At 46.1% G+C, this 22,702-nt stretch overlaps 1 protein-coding gene across 1 annotated transcript in view; it reads right to left on the bottom strand.

Annotated features, from left to right (window-relative positions):
* Cdh13 (cadherin 13) overlaps positions 1-22,702 on the bottom strand; it is a 1,034,078-nt gene that overhangs the window by 344,342 nt on the left and 667,034 nt on the right. Inside the window, exon 6 of the mRNA XM_021169677.3 lies at positions 5,595-5,739. Coding sequence (XP_021025336.1) covers positions 5,595-5,739 — 145 coding nt within the window. The remainder of the gene's footprint in view (positions 1-5,594; positions 5,740-22,702) is intronic.

Below are 22,702 nucleotides of genomic sequence, written 5' to 3' on the forward strand. Positions count from 1 at the left end.
GTACTATTCTCCCAGCTTCCGTTCAGCTCTGCCAAAACCAGCCCTATGGGGAGAACCCATGTCTTGCTGGAAGGCTGCCTGAAAGCTCACATTCCAACTTGACTTCTGCCCAGCTGACCAAAGGTTCTGGAAGAGCCAAAGTTCCCCATGAAGAGTTTTCTCGCCCTTAGATTTGCAGGATGAATGGTGGACAGCCTGGATCTCTGGATCCTTGACTAGAATAATTCTAATGGGGGTTGATGGCTTTTCCTAACACTTTCCTGAGGGCTTAAGTTCTACCTGCCCACACTGACAGCCTCCCCACCACTTCTTGCTCTGGCTGACTTCTTTTCCTGGACTTCCCTCCCCTAAGGTCCCACACTTGCCCTTGGTCCTCCCTTAGAGTATGCTAGAGGAAGCCCCGGTGGTTGCTCACAGTTAGACCTTCACAAAGGCTCCCAGGAGACTAGCAGGGGCAAAAGCATGTGTGAATTGGTATCAGCAGTGCACTAGGGTCCTGGCACAGGACTTCTGTGAATCCTGAGATTCTAGACCTCTTTTCCACCTCCTCCAAGGGTCTTGGAACCTGGCTGTCTGGTAGAACCACCACAGCCTGGCTAGGGGCTCCATCAATCAACACCTGTAACTATGGAAAGACCTGAAACACCGTCATTCTGTGCCGATGTATTTTCATCCAGGACTGATTTCCCCAGAACAATACCCTGGAGTGTAGTGCTGAACAGCTGGGAACAGTCTCCTGTCTGTTCCTGCAGATAAATACAGGTGACCTTCCTCTGTGACGGATGGGTACTGATGACAGTCGGGTACACAGGGACGTGGCACTGGATCGTTGGGAAATGAATTCTACTCTGTACCAACGTGTGTCTCTTCACTTTAACTTTGCTGCAGGGAATGATGTCAGAGCATCAAGAGTAATCTCAGCCTTAGCAGCACAACCACACACCGGCATCCGCCGAGCATTTGTTAAGGCCTAAACTTGGTCACAGCCTGCTGTCTCATTTAATCCGCCACGTAAGGGCTCTCAGTGAGCTACTCTTAGCCTGCTCCATACTACAGACAAGGCAGTTGAGGCTTTTAAAGGGTTCAGGGGCTTGCCTGAGGTCCCACCTTATTAAAAAGTTGAGCACGGGGGGGGCGGGGGGGCATTAAACCCCTACTAAGGTTTAATGCTGGACCCAGAAGCAGTTGCAGAACTTGTGGAGTTGGGTGAAAATGACAATAGTACCTCCTGTTCATCAAGAACTAAAAGCTTAGGGTGTCAGTGAGAGGGCAGTAAGCAAGATGGGTCTCTTCAGTGACTCGATGCCTGTCTCACCTCCTGCGGCTGCCCAGGTAGATGGGCTCAGAAGAAAGTGATGAAATTACAAGGAAGGACTCGATGTCTTACCCTGCGTCTCCCAGAGCCTTTCCCAGAAGGCTCACCATAAACCCACAGGATCTGGGGAACCGAGCTGTTGGCCAGGAGCACTACTCATCTTCCATCACCATAGAACTAAACAGACACAAACATGCCACAGCTGGGTCTGCTTAGAGTCTAGCACAACCGTTAGAGCCAAACAGACCCAGAGATTGGTGTCTCCTGGATCTCGGGCTTGTGCAAGGTCCAAGCATGGTTGAGGACTGTGGTGTCTACACCCAGATGACACAAGACACAGGTCCTGACATCTTCATACCCAAGGCTGAGCAGGGCTGACAGGATCTATGACAGTTACTTTTTACTTATCAACTTGCCACAGTCTAGGATCACTTAAGAAGAGAGCCCCAGTAGAGGAATTTCTGTTGCTGTGGGAAATATTAAAAAAAGAACCAACTCATTCCAGCTCTTGTACTGGCAACTCTGCCTCAGCAGCCTGGTCAGCCATGCACTGGCGGGCAATGGCTGGCCTTTTCTTATCTTGTAGAGACTCTCTGGCCCAGAGCTCCCGAAACTTCTCCACCCAGCTTGCTGAGTTCCCACAGGTGGGTCGCTACCACGTCAAACCCATATTTCAACCCCCCCCATGGCCTTTTTGGGTGCACATCTGGCAAATTCATGCTTTGCGGCTGTACCTTTCTCTCTTGAACCGAGTTGAACCAACTCGTGAAGGAAAACGCCACACAGACTTAGTTCAGAATCAATGGTAACTCAATTGCTGGGCGCAACAATTAAAATGCTAATCAGTAAGCCTTATTAAATCTAAATCCTCTCGTGGTGAATCTTGATGGATCCACCATTAAAACCAGAAGACATCATAATTACATCTTGTCCTCACGCTATCCCGTCCATACCTCTCTCCTGCTTTCTTTCTTCTGCCATCCAACCCGGAAGTCCCACCTACTCGCCCAGTGATTGGCTCCTTTATTCATCAGGGGATTGGTCCACAAGAACAGCACCAGGCCTATCCACAACACTCTATAGATCTGGTTGGCCTGCAAGCATGTCGGTGGGAAATTGTCTTGTTACTGAGGTAAGAAGATGCATGCATACCATTGGTTGGGGTGTGAACTGTGTAAGGGGGAAAAAAAATCTAAGGTAGGGAGAGACTGGAGAAGACTCAACAAAGGAGCAGGGAATTGTAGACCTGGGAGAAACAAGCACTTGTGTAGCCCAGGAAACACAGAACACACAGAAGACAAGCAGACAGTATGGGTGCATTCATTCTTGCATTCATTCATTCATTCATTCATTCATTGCCGAGTGCTCTTGACTGCAGGTGTGACCAATGGCCACAGGCTCCTGCACCAGAGGAGACTTTCCTGTGAGATTCGACTATAACTTGGAGTTGAAGGCAAATAAAGCCCCTATGTTGCTTCTGGTTGGGATGTTTTGTTTTGTTTTGTTTTGTTTTTAATTACAACAGACACAGGCATGGACCCCGAACAGCATCCTGTTATCAAATAAGGCACCATCCTCCGAATTTCCCCATGGTCCTCCTGGTCTCTGGGAAGAAGGTAGCCGACTCCAGAATGGTAGATGAGAAGGAGCTGTGGCTCAAAGCTCAAGACATGAGGGACTCTTGGCTTTTTCATCTGTGAGGTGAGATCTGCTGGACCCACCTCTCAGGGTATGAAACAGTCAGTGGTGGAGAGTGTGTAGTATCTAAATCTCCCAGCACGCCATGAGGGCCTAATTCAATGACAGGAGAGTCCGGTGGCTGTTTGTATACTCAAGTTTATAGGACAACTGAGAGTATTCAGGCAGCGACTTGGGAGATGACTCAGTGAGTGAAGTTCTTGAGACACAAGTGTGAAGACCCGAATTCCATCCCCAGCACCCCGTGTGAAAACCTAGGCATGGTAGTGTCCACCTGTAAACCCAGCACTGAGAAAGGGGTGATGGGGGGGATACCAGGGCTCATTCACCAGCTAGCAGAGCTGAAACAGCCAACCGCAGGCACAATGAGAGACTGTCTCAAAAAAACAAAACAAAACAAACAAACAAACAAACAAACAAAAAAACTAAGGTGGAGAGTGACTGGGGAAGACTCAACAAAGGAGCAGGGAATTGTAGACCTGGGAGAACCAATCAGTTGTGTAGCAAGCCAGGAAACACAGAACTCGCGTGGTGAACTTGAGAAGGATCTCTTATGGAGGTTAGAGGCGGGTGGAGCATCACCCTCACAATGCCCTGAGACTGTGGCTCCCTGCAACCTCTTGGCAGGGTGCTAATGAACCTAGGCAGTTGTCCACTAAGACCATCTCCCCACCTCTCCCAACCCCAGCATCTACCTTTTTGACACCAAATCTGACCAGTTCCTTCCCGTGACTGCTCTACCGTTAAACCTGGAGGCTGCTGAGAGAAAGGAAAACAATAGCTGGGGCCATTCTGCACCCACAGAGTCATCCATCCCGCACGGCAGCCCAAATGTTATGTACTTTATGCGATAATATCAATCATAAAGAGAAGTGAGAGCTGATTGATACTTCCTAGAGGCGAGGCTGCCCCCTAACTGGATATCTTTGTGCATTAAGGAATTCAACACGCATAAAGGATTCAATTTCCTCCTTGAAAATATGACACGGCTACAAAACAATAGCACCTGAAACACTCCTAAACTTTATGGAAGAACACAGCCCTGGGAGGGAGGTGGACCCTCATCTCATCACACACATGGAACAGAGAGAGAGGTCATGCTCGTAGACCCCAAATGCACCGCACACTTTAAGGCCTGGATCACGTTTCCCGTCTGTCCACATCCTGGCTGCTGACACTCGGGGTCTGGGGACCATCCAAAAAGAAGGAATCCTTTTTGCTCTGCTCACACTCTGGCCTCTTTAATAGCTTTCTCCATCCATTTTGCTGACCTGTTCTGCCCCTCAGCTCCTCTAAGTGGTTTTCTGTAAACATCAAAATCCAAGTCTAGGGTCTTTCTCGTCAGAAGCCCCCTCTCCATCAAAAGAAGGCCCTGGGGAGGTGCCATGGGGTCTACTTGGCTGGAAGTGATTTGACTTCACCTCCCCAGGCTTGTTACCATTCCTCTCATTCCATCGCTCCCAGTAACACCTCCACCCTGGGGAAAACACACAGCAGATCCGCCATCATTTGTATAGAGCACATTCAGATCTGGGAGGGGGGATGCCTGCTCCTGCCCTTTTGAGATGTGATGAAGAGCAGGGAGACCGAGCTTGTGAAGCTAAAGGGATGTTTGAGGTGTCTTGCATACCATTATTCACCTGGTAGTCTGGGGAGGTTGCCATGGCAACGTTTCCAAAGTCTCCGGTATCTACATGTCATTGATACACCCCATCAATTCAACAAAGGCAGAGAAAACAACCCAAGTTGGCCTCTGTTTCCTTGGCTTGCTAACTGACTGTTTTGCCTATTGTTTAGTCAAAACTTCAGAACCAGCAACAGTGACACTCTTAATACAGGGCTTTTCCACTTAAATGTATCTCAGAGCATAAAATTCAAGTCCAGCCGGGATTTTCTGTCTTCTTTGTTCTTCACTGTCACAGCCATAAGCTCAGGAGTGACTTTTTTTCTGCTGGACACTGGATACTTTAATTAGAACATTCTGGGCCCTTAAAGAGGAGGCTCTAAATTCTAAGCCCTTCCCAAACAGGTTAAATGTGGTGAGAGATAGCAAGGCCCTGAGGCCCGGAGTCATTTCCATAACAGTAGCTACATGCATTTCCAGAGAGAAATATCTTGCCTTTGGCCCTTTGACTGAAGACAAAGGTGCCTCTCTGAGCATCTTCTATGGAAAAGGGAAAGGGCTCAGCCTGTCATACCAACATTGTTCTCATTGAAAGGCAATTATTAAAAAAAAGCATTCACAGAGCAATTTGTGTAGAGAACAGACTTTCTCGTCAAAACCCCACAGGGCACACCATTCTGCCTTTAGCCCTTATGTTGTAAGCCAAATATCCACACAGTTCCCAACGCTGTCCAGGCATCAGAGTCCTGGACGGAACATCACCCCTGCCGATGAAGGAAGGCGCTTTCATAGTTTGCAGTCTCCCTTCGCCCCCAGCCCCCGAGCCAATTATGCTGTGTTCCATGCTTCCAGCCCTTCCAACCAATGCTATTTCACATCAGCCAGTCAGAATCCCCACAGATGACCATGTACCATTTTCAGGGCTGCCATGCTGATGGCAGACCGAGTGTGACCTACCTGTGGGTGACCCTTCCATGACATGGCCGATGTAAGGGCCTTCCCGGAAGATGGGTCTGTTGTCGTTCTGGTCAATCACAATGACTTCCAGAGGCACTGGCCCTTCCAGAGTTTTGCCACTGGTATCCGTGGTTTCCACAAACAGCTGTTGGAGCAAGGAGATCAGGAGAGAAAGAAACCGTTATTTCTAAAATCAAGACAAGGTTCCACAAAGAAAGGAGGCTGTATCGATCATTTCATGAGCCTTTGAGGATACTGAAACTCTGGTTTCCATGGCTTGTCACCAGGAAACTAAATGGGCCACAATATAAGCCAAAGATCAGCATGTGTTAAATTCCTCTTAGAAAAATTTGCAATGAGATCATCAAATCTGCAAACAAAAGCTAAACACACAGATGCACACAGAAACACACACAAACACACACAGAGACACAGAGACACACACAGACACACATGCACAGACACATGGACACAGACTCACAGATACAGAGATACACACACAGAGACACACATTACTGCAATCCACCGTAGTTAGGAAAATGTGCACATATTGTTTGCTTTTCCAATCTCATTGTCCTTAAGAGGACATTACACTAATAGAAACAACACATGAACCATCACGAACTGGGGGAACCCACAGCGTTTGTGGTGATGCTGAGGAGACACTCAGATTGATGTGCATCTACAGGCACCCTTCACGTAGGAAGGCTGGCATTTGTGGGGGCCCTGCTGAGACCTCAGGACTCCTGCCCGCCAGGGATTCCCTTTAAAAGCCAGAGACTTCAGAGACCCATAAAGTGCTTCCAAAGAAAAGCCCTTCCAGATCCCAGCCAGAAAGGCAGCGTGGAAAGTCAGCCTGCTGGTTGGGAAGCAGAGCTTCACATAGTGGTATTTCCAGGGAAATTCTATGGCCATACTTCTGTTTACTGACCGTACTTGGGCCTTAGCTTCTCTCAAAAGCAGTAAGAGTGTTTTGAATACAAGTGACCCTCCCTTCAGAGGAGATGACCATGCTCTCTGGTCAGTGGAGACCAAAGCGTAGAGTCTTTCCACCAAGACTCTCAATTCCTTGGCTTCTTCATGAGTGAGGCCTCTCTCATAGATTTTACATCTTATTTGTGGTGTATAAATGTGGACATGAGATGAAACTGGGCCTATATGGAGAGAGGGCTTGTTTTCTGTTTTTCTTTAGCAGTATCATACCCTCTGTGCCAACACACACACACATGCACAAACATGCATACATATGCATGCACACGCAGTCATAAACCAGCACACTCATGCGTGCATACACTCACACACATGTTCCTCTACCCACTTGATTTCTTGAGCAGATGATACCTTAATTAAGAAAATTTTAAATGGACAAAGCCTTCTAACATTGCACTTATATGATAGATCATAGAAAAGAAACATTGTTTTAAAGCTGAGACTCGGGAGAAGAAACATTGTTTAAAAGCTGAGATTCGGGAGATTAGGCTTAGTTGGAAGCACAGGGAACCCCATTAAATCAGGGCAAGCACCATGTGCCTACAAGCTCAGCAGTGAAAAGGCAGAGACAGGAAGACCCCTGGCTTTGCTGGCCTGTCAGTGTAGCCAAATCAGTGAGTACAAGGTTCAGGGAGAGACTCTGTGTCTTAGGTTCCTGGTGCTGCGATAAAATATCCCTGAAAAAGCAACTTAGGAAAGAATGGGTTTATTTTCACTTTCAATTGAGGTTTCCACTCTATTATTCCTGGGAAGCCACAGGTACAGGCTCTCGAGGGAGTTGACTATAGTACACAAACACAATTTGGAACAGAGAAATAGGAATTAATTCATGCATGGCGAGTGCTTCATTTGCTGTCTCTAGTTGAACAGTCCAGGATCCCCTTTCTAGGGAATGGTGCCACCCACAGTGTGTGTGGGTTCTTCCCACATCAATTAATATAACTGATACTAGTATCCACAGATATGCCCACAAGCCAACCTGATTTAGGTAATCCCTAGTTGAGACTCTCTTCCCAGGGGATGCTAAGTTGTGTCAAGGTGACAAAACCAATCATGGCATCCCATCTCAGAAAATTGTTAGACAACGATGAAAGCAGGCACCCAGTGTTGACCTTTGGCCACCACATGTTCCTGTACACATGTGTGTCATACTCAAGTTCACACCCACACACAATCTGACATCCTTGTGCCTTTCCCTGCTGTTCTCGAGTTAAGGCCAGACCACAGTTAGCAAATACAGGTTTTCTGAAGGACACTGCTCTCACATTCCAGAGGGGCTGTCTGTGTCAGAAAATCGATGCTGAGCGATGCTCTTGTCTTCCCTCTCCCCTCCTGAGTGAAATGCTTCAAACCGCTCAGATTCCTTCCTTTGAAAGTCTGAAACCACATTTGTGTCCTATGAAATCACGTGATGGATTCCAGTGGCTCCGAAACAAAGCAAGATAGATACATGCAAGGGAGGAGGGCTCACCCCATCCATCATCTTTGCATGGCAGAGCCCACGAGGAGAAGAACGGACAGATGGCCAATGGTGGGAAGCCACAAAGTGTCTGCTCAGGGGAAATGTCTCCAGCAGCCCTTTATGGCCAGTTTGTCGGCCAGCGCCTCAGAGTTGCTCTCAGTGGTTAACTTGCCCCCTGAACGATAAAGCGTGAATACATACGTCCCAGATTCTTAACTGTGACCTATGACCCCCACGTGAGGTTCCATAGCTGAATGTGGGGCTCCTGAAAATCTCAACACCACTGAAAGAGTTCTAAATAAGCAACGGCCAAACTTTAACTAAACATCAAAGGGGTAATGAAGACGAGATGCCCTGGCACTGCGTGCCCATTTTGCATTTTGCAACTCCATTGCAGCCTTCATACTCAGAGGACTTGCTGAAAACTGAATTTCTCATGGCACCCAGCCCCATGGCATCTGGCCCCCTACACTCCCTTAAGGGAAGAGTTTGTACCTCTCTGCCTTTGATGGCTGTTGTAGAACTGAGGCACAATTAGGAGGGTCTCCAAAGAGATGAGGAGGAAGCTGTGGCAGGTGGCCTGACACTGAGGCCTCCAGATGTATAGGACCCAGGCTCTGAGCATGGCCTGTACCTTCTAGACCCTAGTGCTTGGTGAGGGATTCTCACAGAGTCACTGATTGCTGTGAAGACGCTAATGTGATACACAGATGCCTCTGACGCAGGTAGGATGGCTCAGGATTGTCACCAAAGCTTTTCTTCTCTTTCTCTGTCTGTCTGTCTGTCTGTCTGTCTGTCTGTCTGTCTGTCTCACTCTCTATTTCTCCCTCCCTCCTTTCTGTCTGTCTGTCTCCCTTTTCCCTCCATTCCCCTTCTTCCCCTTCTTCCCCTTCTTCCCCTTCCCCTCTCTCCTCTCCCTTCTTCCCTTCCCTTCCCTCCCCTCCCCTCCCCTCCCCTCCCCTCCCCTCCCCTCCCCTCCCCTCCCCTCCCCTCCCCTCCCCTCCCCTCCCCTCCCCTCCCCTCCCCTCCCCTTCCCTTCCCTTCCCTTCCTTCCCTTCCCTTCCTTTTCTTCCTTCCTCCTGGCTTTCTTCCTTTCCTTCCTTCCTTTTCTCTCTCCCTCCTTCTTTCTTTCTTTCTTTCTTTCTTTCTTTCTTTCTTTCTTTCTTTCTCTTTCTTTCTTTCTTTCTCTTTCTTTCTTTCTTTCTTTCTTTCTTTCTTTCTTTCTTTCTTTCTTCCTTCCTTCCTTCCTTCCTTCCTTCCTTCCTTTCTTCCTTTCTTTCTTTCTCCCTTTCTTCTTCTTTTTCTCTTCTCTTCTCTTCTCTTCTCTTCTCTTCTCTTCTCTTCTCTTCTTTCTTTCTTTTTCTTTCTTTTCTTGCTTGCTTTCTAAGACAAAGTTTTATTCCTCACCCCTAGCTGACCTGGATTCCACCATGTAGCTAAGGATGGTCTCAAGTGCACAGGTCCTCCTGGATGGGATTGCAGGCTTGCGTGACTGTGATCACCCAAGTCTTACTCCAATGTTCAAATGTCCATTTCAGCTTATTTTAGAAATGGCATGAGTGTTTTATGTGCAGTCATTTAATCTACTCTTAGTGGTCAGGGGAGATGGTCCTGAGAACCCCAAGGCATAATAGAGGCTGCCACAGGCACATCACCTTGCTGAGAGCATGGTGGTGGCCTCAGACCCATCTTACAGCGAAACTTCTGTTCCCAGATACCCCATCAGGTTGTGGTTCACACTGCTCCTAAATTCATTCTCCCCATCCCTGTCGCCACCTCTGGAAGCTGACTCTGTCACTCTCAGCAGCACCACTGGAAAGGACACTTTGGGGTTCACCATCATGACTACAGGGTCTATCCATTCTGACCCCTTCACACTGTCCACTATGTCCCTATGTCACCCCATGACAATCACCTTCCAATAGCATATTATTATTCCTCAATATCATTTGTGTACACACACACACACACACACACACACACACGAGCATGGAGGCCAGAGGCCAATGTTGAATGTCTTCCTTAATAGCTCCATTATATCTGCAAATTTTTTCTTTTATGTGCATAGGTGTGTAGCTTAGTGTATGTCTGATACCCAAGGAGGCAGAAGAGGGTATAGAGTTATGGGGGGTTTGTGCTGCCCAATGTGGGTGCTGAGAACTAAACCCCAACATTCAGGTCCCCCTTTCTCCAGCCTCTCCATCTTAGTTTCTGACATAGGGTCTCACACTGAACATGGAGTCCATTGATACGGCTAGTCTAGCTGGCCAGTGGCCCAAAGAATCCTGCCTCTGCCTCCACCCCTACCAACAGGGCTACCTACCGGCATGTGTTACCATGCTTGGCATTTTATGTGGGTGCTCTGGAGGTGAGGTTTTTTTTTTTAATATTTTTTTTATTACGTATTTTCCTCAATTACATTTCCAATGCTATCCCAAAATTCCCCCATACCCTCGCCCCCAACTCCCCTACCCACTCATTCCCACTTTTTGGCCCTGACGTTCCCCTGTACTGGGGCATATAAAGTTTGCAAGTCCAATGGGCCTCTCTTTCCAGTGATGGCCGACTAGGCCATCTTTTGATACATATGCAGCTAGAGTCAAGAGCTCCGGGTTACTGGTTAGTTCATAATGTTGTTGCACCTACAGGGTTGCAGATCCCTTTAGCTCCTTGGATACTTTCTCTAGCTCCTCCATGGGGAGCCCCGTGATCCATCCAATAGCTGACTGTGAGCATCCACTTATGTGTTTGCTAGGCCCTGGCCTAGTCTCACAAGAGACAGCTATATCAGGGTCCTTTCAGTGGAGGTGAGCTTTTAAGTCCTCAGACTTTTGTGACAAGCCCTTTATTGACCGAATCGTCTCTCGAGACCCGTCTGATTTTATTTTGTTAATTCCTTCTACAGCTTCACACCAGCCCACTTCTACAATCTCCATCCACGTCACAAGGAAGTCTTCTTGTTTCTTACCAACCAACTACAGCTGCCTTCTTAGCTCCTCCACCTCAGGGCACACATCCAGCCCAGGTATCATCACATACACCCCCTCCTCCTAACCCTGAGCTCCCCGGTTCCATGTTCCTTCCTCTCCTTCCCAGCCTAGACCCCAGGACTCTCCTTCAGTTCTTACAGCTTAGCCAGGTTGTTCCTCGTTTATGCTCTCATGGCTACTCTTTTGGATGTAACACTTTCCACAGCTCCGCGGAATGCCCATTCATGAGTGTGCCTCCTCGACAGTCTCCCGAGGACAGGGGCATGGAGGAAGGACTTGGTTGGTTGGTGAGTACTCAGATCTGAGGCCTGACACAGAACTGTTTGCATGAACCATTCTTCTGAAGAGGTGGTTTCTCTTTAAGAGACCAGCGTCTAAAGCTCTGGCTTCAGCTTTGACCATCTGTCCTTTCTCCCCAGCTCTGGCACAGGAGGCTGACAGTTAGTTTGAGTTCACGGGCCCTGGGCCAGTTGACTCTATGCTGTCTTAATTGACCAACACAAGCCCCGACGGTAAACAACATCAAAGCATATTAAATTGACAGCTTACTTTTTAAAAGAAGGGAATTAATGTTTATTTGGTGTTCAGCCCAGGTCCAGGCGTTTTACACATCTGCTTCAAAACAACTTGGAGGAATACGGATTGGGGCAAAGAAACTGGAGTCGCCGTCCATAGTCACAAGGCTGGTGTGCCACCAGGCAGCATCCAAACTCAGGACTGACTCCAAAGTCCGTAGTTCCCTCCCTCTGCTCATGTCTCTTCAAGGTCCTGTCGCAGCCTGCCTTGAGCATTTGGCTTGGGTAGCTTTACTAACGGAGTCATCTGCTTCAGGCTTGTAGATTACATTGGCTGCTATTTTATCATCTTGTAAACATGGGAGACAAAGTTTCTTGTAGGTTTGGGAGCACGGCGAGTGCACATAGTCTCACTAGTAGTCACAGGAGTGCCTACCAACACGCACAGTGAACCTGTGTGTATCACAAGGCCCCCTGCCATAGAGCAAAGATTGTGCACGTTACAGTAGCAGCCCATCTCTGTGCCCCCTGACCCCGTGTGTGTGTGTGTGTGTATGTGTGTGTACAAGGACAGATAAATGTTAGTCTAGGGCAATGTTCCTTTTGAACTGTTAATTTTTGGTTTTTGAGACAGGGTCCCTCACTGGCGCAAGCCTCACCTGTTCAGCTAGACTGGTGAGCCAGTAGGTCTGCCTCTCTAGCCCTGGGATTACAGGCCTAGTACCAAAGCTTTGCTTTTCTATCTGAGTTCTGGGAGATCACATTCAGATCCTGCATATTTTGTAGACCTGCTCTTGTGAGGCAGAGGCAGGCAGACCGCTGTGAGTTCAATGCCAGGCTGGTCTACAAAGTGAATTCCAGGCTAATCAGAGCTACCCAGTGAGATCCTGTCTAAAAGCAAAACAAAGAAAACAAAATAAAACACCAAATCCAATAAACTCAGGGCCTCAGGCTTGGGAGACAGACATTTGACTGAATGAGCCGTCTCCCCAGTCACAGTCATAGATGCTTCTAAAGAGAAAACCAAACGGAAATGATAAATATAAACCTCAGATGAATAGATATCAAAGGTTGATAAATACAAGCATCAGATGTAAAGATATCAAAAGAGGATGTATAATGTCAGAGGCGTAAAGGGATGTAAACCCCTCCTAAACTTTCTGGAGCAAATACGGTTTCTCCTCAGTTAGATGCATGAAGATGCTATGTGATCTCTGCTCTACTTCAGAGGGGTGTGGTATGTGGGCACAGGGGTGTGAAGATGCCCTGTTGTCACACCCTGCTTCAGAAGGTATGGCCCATGGTGACTGGGGCTGTGGGTATTAGCCTCTGAGTCCTGCATGTGGGAAGACAGGATTGAGGAAGGCCACGAGGGTAAAGTCCCCTTAAACATCCTTTCTGGTACCCAGCTCCTCTGTTTCCTTTCATCTAGGGGAAAGTGAGTCACGGGGGATATTCTCTACTAGAGATGGGAATTGGGAAAGTCACAATACGCAATCCGATGATTCTTTAAACTAATTAATGTCCTGTACTGCCTGAGATGCTATCCGTATGATTCATTAATGAGACTCCCTTAAAAACAAAAGCAAAACCAAAGACACATGAGCCAGATCACATGAACGCAGCACACATGCGTTGGCTGTCAGCACCACAACAAACCATCACAGCCGTGGCCTGTGTCTGGCTCATCTCCCATCACGAGAGACGTGGAGTCCAACATCGTGATCTTACGCAATGGGACGAAAGGATGGAGAACAAAACTGGTTTCAAGGCTTTTTTTTTTTTTTTGAGTGGAGGCCAAGATGGAGAGCTCTTAAAAGACAGTGTCTTCTGTCGCAGGGGCTGATTCAAGTCACAGAAGGGATGCGAGGATCAATGGAGTCAGAGACACAGCACCCTGTGCAGCCAATGCCCTGGCGAGTCATTTTGAAGAGAAACGATCCAGGGAGCACGTCATGACCTTCTCTTGACTGGTGACTCTGATTTGCTTTGGGCAGAGTATTCAAATACAGTCAAACACAGACATACACAACTAATGACTTTTCTTGAGATGCTGTAGTACAAGCCTGGCTATTAGTGGGTTGTGCACAATGGCTTGTTTTCAGTCACAGTAAATGAAGATCTTGTACTAGCTGCAGCTCTAACACAGGGAGACTCAGTTTCCTCTGTGCCGAGAAGACACCATCACCAAGTAGGTGCTTTCTATCGGTATTTCCTCTTTGTGGCACATCTTCCAACCTGACCATGATGGTTGCTGTCTGAGGACTGAATCTTTAGGAACTTCTGCTTGAGCTAGCTTAAAAATCATAACAAAAGCAGGCTGCTTCTTTGCATTTGTCTTTGTAGCACTGCATGCTAACAAAGCTGGGACAATAGGCTCTCTGCAGGGTCGCTGTGGATGGACACTGTATAGTGTCTGGGTGTTTTCAGTTAAACTGGATTGTAAATTCAGAGAGAGCTCTCTCTCTTTCTGTTTCTCTCTCTCTCTCTCTCTCTCTCTCTCTCTCTCTCTCTCTGTGTGTGTGTGTGTGTGTGTGTGTGTGTTGCTACAGAAAACCTTGATCTTAGGGCTGGAGAGATGGTTCAGAAGTTAAGATCACATATTGCTGTTCTAGAGGACTCCAGTTCAGTTCCCAGCATCCAGGTCAGGCACACCCATGGTAACTCGAGCTCCTGTGGATTTGACACCTTCTTCTCTTCCAGGATACTCATATGCATGCATGCACACATGCAGGCTCATAATACACACACACACACACACACACACACACATACACACACACACTCCACACACACACACACACACACACACACACACACACACAATCTATTTAGAAAAGTTAGAAGTCATATTTGCCCCCAGGAGAAGGAAAGGCGAGAGCCACAGATGTGATGGCATGGATTCTGGGATGTTAGCCCAGGCTTACTCATGGGGCATCTCAGTCCATATTTCTAACTCTGAAAAGGAGCTTAGGAGTAAGGCTCTAGTATCTGGCAGTTATTTAGAACTTACACAGGAAAAAAATTCACAAAGATCCCCTGGAAATAAGCCCACAGAGATGTTGTTTTAAGTATGCTATGCTGTTTATTTAGGTGATGGTCCCTACAGGTCAAAGGTTGCTCAGAGACTCTAAAGAAATGACCTTTTCTGTGGAAGAGGTCAGGGACTCAATGTTTGCTATGATAAGCAAGAAAATGATAAGATAAATCCTAACTTAAGCCTGTAAACATGGCACTAAGATTGGTCCTGCTTTCTGTGCTGCTGACCTCATGTGTTTAACATCTGTCTCATTGGTATGAGTTATTTATTACAAGTTCCTTTGTTATGAACAGGTTCTGCACACACATATGTGTGTATGTGTGCAGAACACACAGGTAAATCAATCAATCAATCAATCAATCTATCTATCTATCTATCTATACCTATCTATCTGGGTGTGTGTACACACAATACATATATTTATCTATATCTATCTACTATATTTCTATTTACTGTCTAGCTATTATACTTCTATCTACTATCTATCTGTCTGTCTAGCTACTATATTTCTGCCTGTCTAATATCTATCATCCATTTACCTATCTGTTTATCTATTTCTGTCTATCTTCTATCTATCTATCTATCTATCTATCTATCTATCTATCTATCTATCTATCTATCATCTATCTGCCCATCCATCTATTTATCTAGAGCATAGGTTCCTGGTCTCATTAGACCACAAACAGCTTGAAGACAGGTAGTAAACTACACAGTGCTTAACCAGCCAAGTGCTATGAACAAACAAAGCATCAATGGACATTTCCCATTGAGTTTTGACTCCCAATTCTCAGGCTCTGTCCGACTCTCAGTCCTCTTCCCACCGGGGCATCCACACCGATGACGTCAACTAAGAAGGGAGCTTCCGATTTTGATTCCGCTCCCCTGTCAGATCCCTGTAAAGTCTGGCATGCATAAATTCTGGGAATTCTAGGAAGACACTAGGTTACATGGTAAAGTAGAAGAAGCCAGCGGCTCAACTCACCTTAAAACAGAGTTTTGCCTGGATGATACTAGATCCTATGTAATGCCGTGGTGTTTAAGAAGGAAGGAGTCTAGAAGGTCTCAGTCATTGACTGGGAGAGAGACTTGACCTACTCCATTTGTGGCTTTGGACATGGAGGATAGGACCGTGACACAATGACTGTAGGCAGCCTCTTGATACACAAAAGGGTGAAGGCAAGGCTTCCTCCCTGGAGCCCACACATGCGTATGCAGCTCTGCAGATACCCAGATTCACACATGGGATAAGCCATGAGCAATTCTCAACCCACAGAACAGCTTGATAATAAATGTGTGCTGTGCTGAGTCCCTGTGTTTGGGATAATCTGTTACGGCAGCAATAGGAAATTAATACAGTGTCCACATAATTTATTGTTATAACCAGAATATGTTTTAGGATGAAAGTAGATACTATTAATAATTATGCCAAAACAACAGGCACTGCCCAAAGCCATTTTAGGTAAACTGGGTCACACAGCTCTCTTATTTGACTAAGTAACTGGTTCCCTGGGTCTCGGTTTGTGCACATAACAAATGGAGTTTGGAGTGCCCCTCTGTGTGTGTTATGATTAAAAGAAGAGAAAGACACATGCATGGAGCACCCAGGCACAGAAGAAAGTCCAAACACAGGTCGGTCTGTCAAGGGTAAGTTACCTTGCTGTGCACCTGCTGGGCATTCGTAGCACAAACCAGGGTCACACCAGAGGTCAAGATCCCCGTGGCAGCCAAGGAGCCCCAAGAAGCGGCATCTGGCTGGTGTGTGTGTGTGTGTGTGTGTGTGTGTGTGTGTGTGTGTGCCCACGCGCGCGTACGCTGGGAGGAGCCCCAACCTGAAAGGGGAGCTCAGTCATCCCCATGTAGTCCTCCTAGGAAGCCGTCCGTTACCCTTAGATCTTTAATGATCAGCAAACAGGGATGCAACACTACCAGTCCCCTTGAAATCCTCTCCTATGAAACAATCCAGACTTCTCTTTGACATCTATCATTTTCATTTCATGAAACTTTTCTTAGCTGCATTTACCCATCCAAGTCTTCCTTTGCAGGTTCATGCGACTACATGTAAGTCTGCCTCCCTAGAGGATAGGACACTCACATGTCACCTCCAAAAGGGAGATGGAAATTTCACACTCGTTATGTTATTAATTAAAAACCTCAATCCTATTACCAGAAGCTTAGCAAAGCCTTCCCTTTTCGGAGTCCTGGTACTCCCAGTGTGGGGGGAAGAATCCTACTCAGGCTGTGTGTTTGATTTTACAGCTACAATGAAAACACCTTTACCTAATGTATATGCATGCTCACAGCCACACTGGACTTTGAGGACATTTTTCTCCATTTAATTTCTGAAGTAGCTTTAATTATGCAGAAGAAGTCAATGCAGATATTCAAAATAATTTTATTTGAGCAGCTAGGTGAAGTCGCAGTAAATAGCCTGTGACTCCAGAGGGGACACAGGCTGGAAATTTTAATTGGCTTCAGTGGAATTTACATAAATCATAAATGATGGAATTATTCCAGGCCCATTAAAACCATGTACAAGGGTCAAGAAGACTTTTGTGCAAAATAAGAAATATAATACTTTGGAAAGCAAAGCCAGGGGGAGACCATTGGCAGGACTTAATTTTCATTTGTGTTTTCCGTGCACCCTAAACAAAATGTAGAATAATAGAAGTGAATGTTGCTCCTTATTTTAAAGATTAAAGTGTGTGTGTGTGTGTGTGCGCGCGCCTGTGTCTGTGTCTGCGTACATGTGTGAAGTCCCAGAAGAAGACATAAGAGGGTGCCAGCTGCCCCGGAGCTGGACTTAGAGGTTGTTGGGAGGCATCCAACATGGAAGCCGAGAACAGAACACCAATGCTCTCAAGCCCTGTTAACTGCCGAGCCAACTCTCCAGGCTCAGCACTCTAAAGTCTACAGATTTAAAATCAATCTGTTAAACACAAAATGTATCAGGCATTATCTTGGTAACAAAATTGGTGTACAAAGACTCAAAGCATCATTTGATGAATTGTAGGCAGGTTAAGGTACTAAGAGGGTAAAGAGGTCATTGAATATTTATGAAACAGAGCAAAGAAGACCTTTCTGAGTTATAATCAGAGCCATAATTTACTTTGTGAATTATTGATATATTAAGGTACTTAAATGAAAGGTTTTATAAGCTAAAGTAGCCAGATAAAGTAAACAGAGAATGAGGGGATGTTTGTATCACATAAACCTTGGTTTATTTTGAGTTTACTAAAAGCTGGTTTTTAAAAAAATCAATAGGGGAAAAATAACAATTATCCAAATGGTAACACATAAAGACCAAAGATTATAAAAGTAAAATGAGTTTTTTTTCTTATAAAATTGTAAAAATAATCAGAAAAAAACCCCCAACAAAACAGTAGTCTATCTGGCAAACTTGGGAGAAAAAAAAAAAAAGCTCTCATCCATTACAACTGGTGGTAAAACACCTTTCTGGACCATAGAGATGGCTCAGCAGATAAATGTGCTTGTCCCAGAGTCTATGGTCTGCGTTTGATGTACAGGATAGCGGAAGGAGAGAACCAGTTCACAAAAGTTGCCCTCTGATCTCCCTATATATGGTGTGACCCATCTACACATGTATGTGCACACACAAACACACAGAAATAATCACATAGATGTAATGAAACATTAAGACGTCTTTCTGCAAGTGTAACTTGTTAAAATTAAGGAGAGATTTGAGGATTTTACAAAGCCTTGTGTGTGTGTGTGTGTGTGTGTGTGTGTGTGTGTGTGGCAAGGCAGTGTGTGCTCACACATAAGTATGAGCATGTGACTCTGTGTTTGTATATGAGAGAGGGAGAGACAGAGAGAGAGAGAGAGAGAGAGAGAGAGAGAGAGAGAGAGAGAGAGAGAAAACACATGATGGCATACCCATTTACATTTTGCATAAAAATGGGGAACGTATATAAAAAACCCCACTCCATGTTCTAAGTGGAGACTCGTGAGAATTTTGGAATCAGTAGAACATCACCTTGCAGAAACACTTCAGAGAAAAGAAAATTTATTTCTGGCACAGAAATAACATTAATAATGCAAGTGGAATATTTAAGAAGCAAATTATGACTGAAAAAAGAGGACACGTGAAAAGATGCAATTTTTGGAAAACAGACATCCTGCTCCTAACACCATGTTAGGAGGGTGCTACGGTGACTGTTTTCCTGTAGGTAAAGTTCTTTGTCTCTCTCGTCCTACATCTGTAACAGGCACATGCTCATGTCAGAGTCAAACTAAAGAGGCAATAATGGCAGCTAAGCGAGGGGAGTCACTTTTCTATGGAGAGGTGGCTGCAGGTTGGTTGCTTATGAACCAGAAGATGAACCCCACACCCATTTGTAGATGGCCAGCATTTATTTGACTCCAGAGACTAATAGTAATGATAACAATACAAGAAATTAGGAGGGGGATGGACTGGGGGGGTTGGAAGTGGTGAGGGATGGAGAAGATCAAAGTACATTGTATCCATGTGTGAGTTCTTCAAAGAGGAAATAAGAACATTAAAAACAAAACATGTTGCCAGTGTTTGTGGTGTGCAGGGACACAGTCTCCTTGGACATGGTTACCGTGAAAAGGAGTTTTGTGGTCAGGAACAACATAAATAATTAGGATCTCATCAACACAGGCCTCTCTGCTTTCCTCTGCCTTTCTTGCTTAAAAATGCCTCTCCTCCCTCCCTCTCCCTCTTCCTCTCTTCCTCTCTCCCTCTCTCCCTCTCTCCTTCTGTCTCCTCGTGGTGTGTCTATGTTTGTGTGTGTGTGTGCGCGCGCGTGCGTGCGCACGTTCATAAACTTCATACATTCAGTGCCCATGGAGGCCAGAAGGGGGCATTAGATCCCCTGGGGCTGGAGTTACAGGTGGTTGTGAGCCTTCCTCTCCCATGTGGGTGTTGTGTACTTAACCCTGCTCTTCTGCAAGGGTTGTACTTATTCTTAGGTGCTGAGCCATCTTTCGAACTCCCACCCTGCTTTCTTATTAAGCATGTCTAAGACACTAGCTTTGCTTGAGTGGACTCAAAGCTATCTCTTTAGTGCAAAGTGGTATAGTTTGAGAATCCCACACCTCCAGCTATCTGGTCCCCACTAGAAATTTAAACTCTATGCTAAACCTGGGCATTGCTCACTATCTGTGGGTCACCCTCTTGGACAAGTTGTCACCTCCTGCTAATGCAACTCTCTCTTAACTGTCCCATGCACTCTCCCATGCCCCTCAGATTCCAAAATTAGCTTTCAAATTTTGAGTGGGACTTTTCTCTCTGGCTTTGGATATCTTGTAGGTTTTAGGTGAGCTGGATACATCCTTGATTGGATCTTTTTGTCTAGAACCACTTGGGTACCACCACACACTTCTTGGTTTACTTGAAAGTTACCAAAGTAGTTGTGTTTGCAGAGCCTTTGTATGTGCTGTGCCTTCACCCGATACATTGTTTCCTTTATAGGTTTCCATAGCTCTGCCCCCCCCCACTCTTTCATTCACACCTGTCCTCAAAAGCACATGCTTTTCTTAAAGAATTGATTGAAAATAGTCACCGCCCTCCTCCCAGTGCCATTCCCTGGGCTCTGGTTGTTACCAGCTATGTTCTGCTTCCTCTGTTGCTGTGATAAACATCATGACCACAAGCAACTTAAGGGAGGAAAGGGTTTGTGTTGGCTCACAACCACTGAGGGAAGTCAGGGCAGGAACTTCAAACAAACCACAGAGGAACACTGCTGGTTCACCCACAGGCGGATGCCTTCCTGGCTAGCTTTCTCATAAAACCCAGGATGATGGACGACCTTCCTCAGAGAATGGTGATTTCCACAGTGGGGCGGGTGCTCCTACATCAATTAACAATCAAGACAACCCTTCTCGGACACACCCACAGGCCAATCTAATCTTTGCAATCCCTCAATGTAGGCGTTCCTCTCAGGTGGCTTTAAGCTGTGTCAAGTTGACACGTTGACAGGACTAACTAGGACACTGCCCATGATGCAGTCTTTTGATGTCTGCTGAAAGATAAGCTCACCAGGACAACTGCGTGAGCTCTGTTTCCACAGCACACAGAAACAAAGTCTCTCAGAGAGTTTATTTACCATAAATGAAACAAACAGAGAATCAGCTAAAGACTTTCTTTTTTTTTTTTCTCTTCATTTTATCAGAAAGATATTTTACTCTCCCTTGAGGACAGTTCAATAGACAAGAGAGAAATGAGACCTTTAAAAATTCTTCGAGGGGGACCCATCCCCAAAGCAAAGTATTAAGCATTCAGCGGAAACATCTTCCTTCCATTTCAAGGGAAGAAGCTGACTTCAGTGCACCCGTTGTTAACTGTCAAAAACATGCGGACTGATGATTCAACATGGGAGTGTTCATTGTTTGGTGATGATTGATAGCAAATGGTTTTGTTCTGACACACATATTACTAATAAGCATATTTAAACGAAGGCAAATAATGCAAGTAGAACTTAATACAGATTCCTCCCCACAAAAGTGATCCCATCTGTCCCTGCCTTTATAAATGAGGCAATCCAAGTTCCCAGAATAGGCTCATATTTCTTACATAAATCCCTCCCCGCCATTCTCAGAACCCTAGCTCAGCATCTCTCCTCTGATTTTTCATTTGTGGGGGGGAAAAATTGCCTCAAGCAGCCAGTCATGACTGCGGCATGATCAGACCCCTGCTGTTAGATTCTTTTGGATTTCAACCCAGATTGTATCATCTCTTCTCTTTTGGCCACATGCCCTTGGATCAGATTGGGGAATGGTCTCTTTGCTGAGCAAGCAGAATAGACAGCCCTATTTATAACTAAACCCATATTCGACTTCATCATGTACCCTCTCAGACCTCCCCTGCCTAACAGCCACTCAACTTTCTCAAGTGTCCTGGACGGCTCAGAATTGAAAAGTGTCGTTGTTGAAAGCCACTTTCATGACCCTGATGTCCCCTTCTCATGCATCTGCAATACACTGGGCAGAAGCAGAGCCTCACCACCCCCTGCAGTTCACAGACTCACTGGGCAAGGTGAGATTGTGCTGGGGCACAGCGGGTGAGAGCTATGGAAGCACGATGGATGCAGCTGGCACTTCTGCTCTCTTCTGAACTTGTGAGGTTGATCCTACAACACTACCATTGCTGGAGACTCATCCCTGGAACAGTCCATCCCCAGACTCCCCAAACCCATCAGGAGGTGAACAAACCTGCCATTGGGCGCTGTCCACGGTCCTGAACGCAGTGGCGGGAGCCTGAAGATTCTAGTACCCACCCCAGGATTAGCCCCAGATGGGAGACTTCTTGATGTGGCACATCCGGGTAGGTGTAGCGCATGTTGGGAGAGGCATGTCTACTAAAATATTTCCCGGAAGACCAGTGCAATGTTCACTGTTGTTACCTGGTGAAAATTCTAGTTGAAAAGAGAAAACTTTATGTTCTCCGGTAACAGATGGGAATGCTGGGGCGCACTTCCTCACAAGGGCCTCCTCTTCAGTGATGACTTTGTCTGCTGCCTTCTGCTTAGTGAATCCCTTTGTCCCCGTCTGCTTTCTTTATTCTAGCATTTGCCTCTGCACTTGTGCAAGGGGGAGACTCCATTTGGCACACAGCATCTTCCCTCTCTTGTGTTTCAGTCTAACATTTACACAGCATCTTTTATATATTTGGTGATGGTAGTTTTTTTTTCAGCAGCTTGTGGACTACAGTGTTGAAATAAATGCCTGTTCAAGTGAGAGCTAGCAGATTCGCGGGATTATTTAAGAAAGAAAGAATGACATGTGACAGCCCAAGGCCGTGCTGAGCTCACTAATGGGCAAAGTGTTTCTGGTTCCATTTTGTAGGTCAAAGGACGTTTTCTAAATGAGGTGTCAGCTCAGCTATGTTTTCAGAGTCTTCTGGGAAACAAATTATGGGGAGATTGGTGATTGGGATTGTGGGGAGATCTGTAGGAATCAAAAGTTAAGAAGGAAAGATAGATGGCTCCGTGGTTAAGAGCATGTGCTACTCTTGCTGAGGACATGGGTTCGATTCCCAGCAACTACATGGTGGCTCACAACCACGTGCAACTTCAGCAACCAAGAGATGCAATGCCCTCTTCTGGCCTCTGTGAACACTGAATTCACAT

Source organism: Mus caroli, unplaced genomic scaffold, assembly GCF_978045245.1.
Source record: "Mus caroli unplaced genomic scaffold, Mus_caroli_1 scaffold_10, whole genome shotgun sequence".
Classification (NCBI taxonomy): domain Eukaryota; kingdom Metazoa; phylum Chordata; class Mammalia; order Rodentia; family Muridae; genus Mus; species Mus caroli.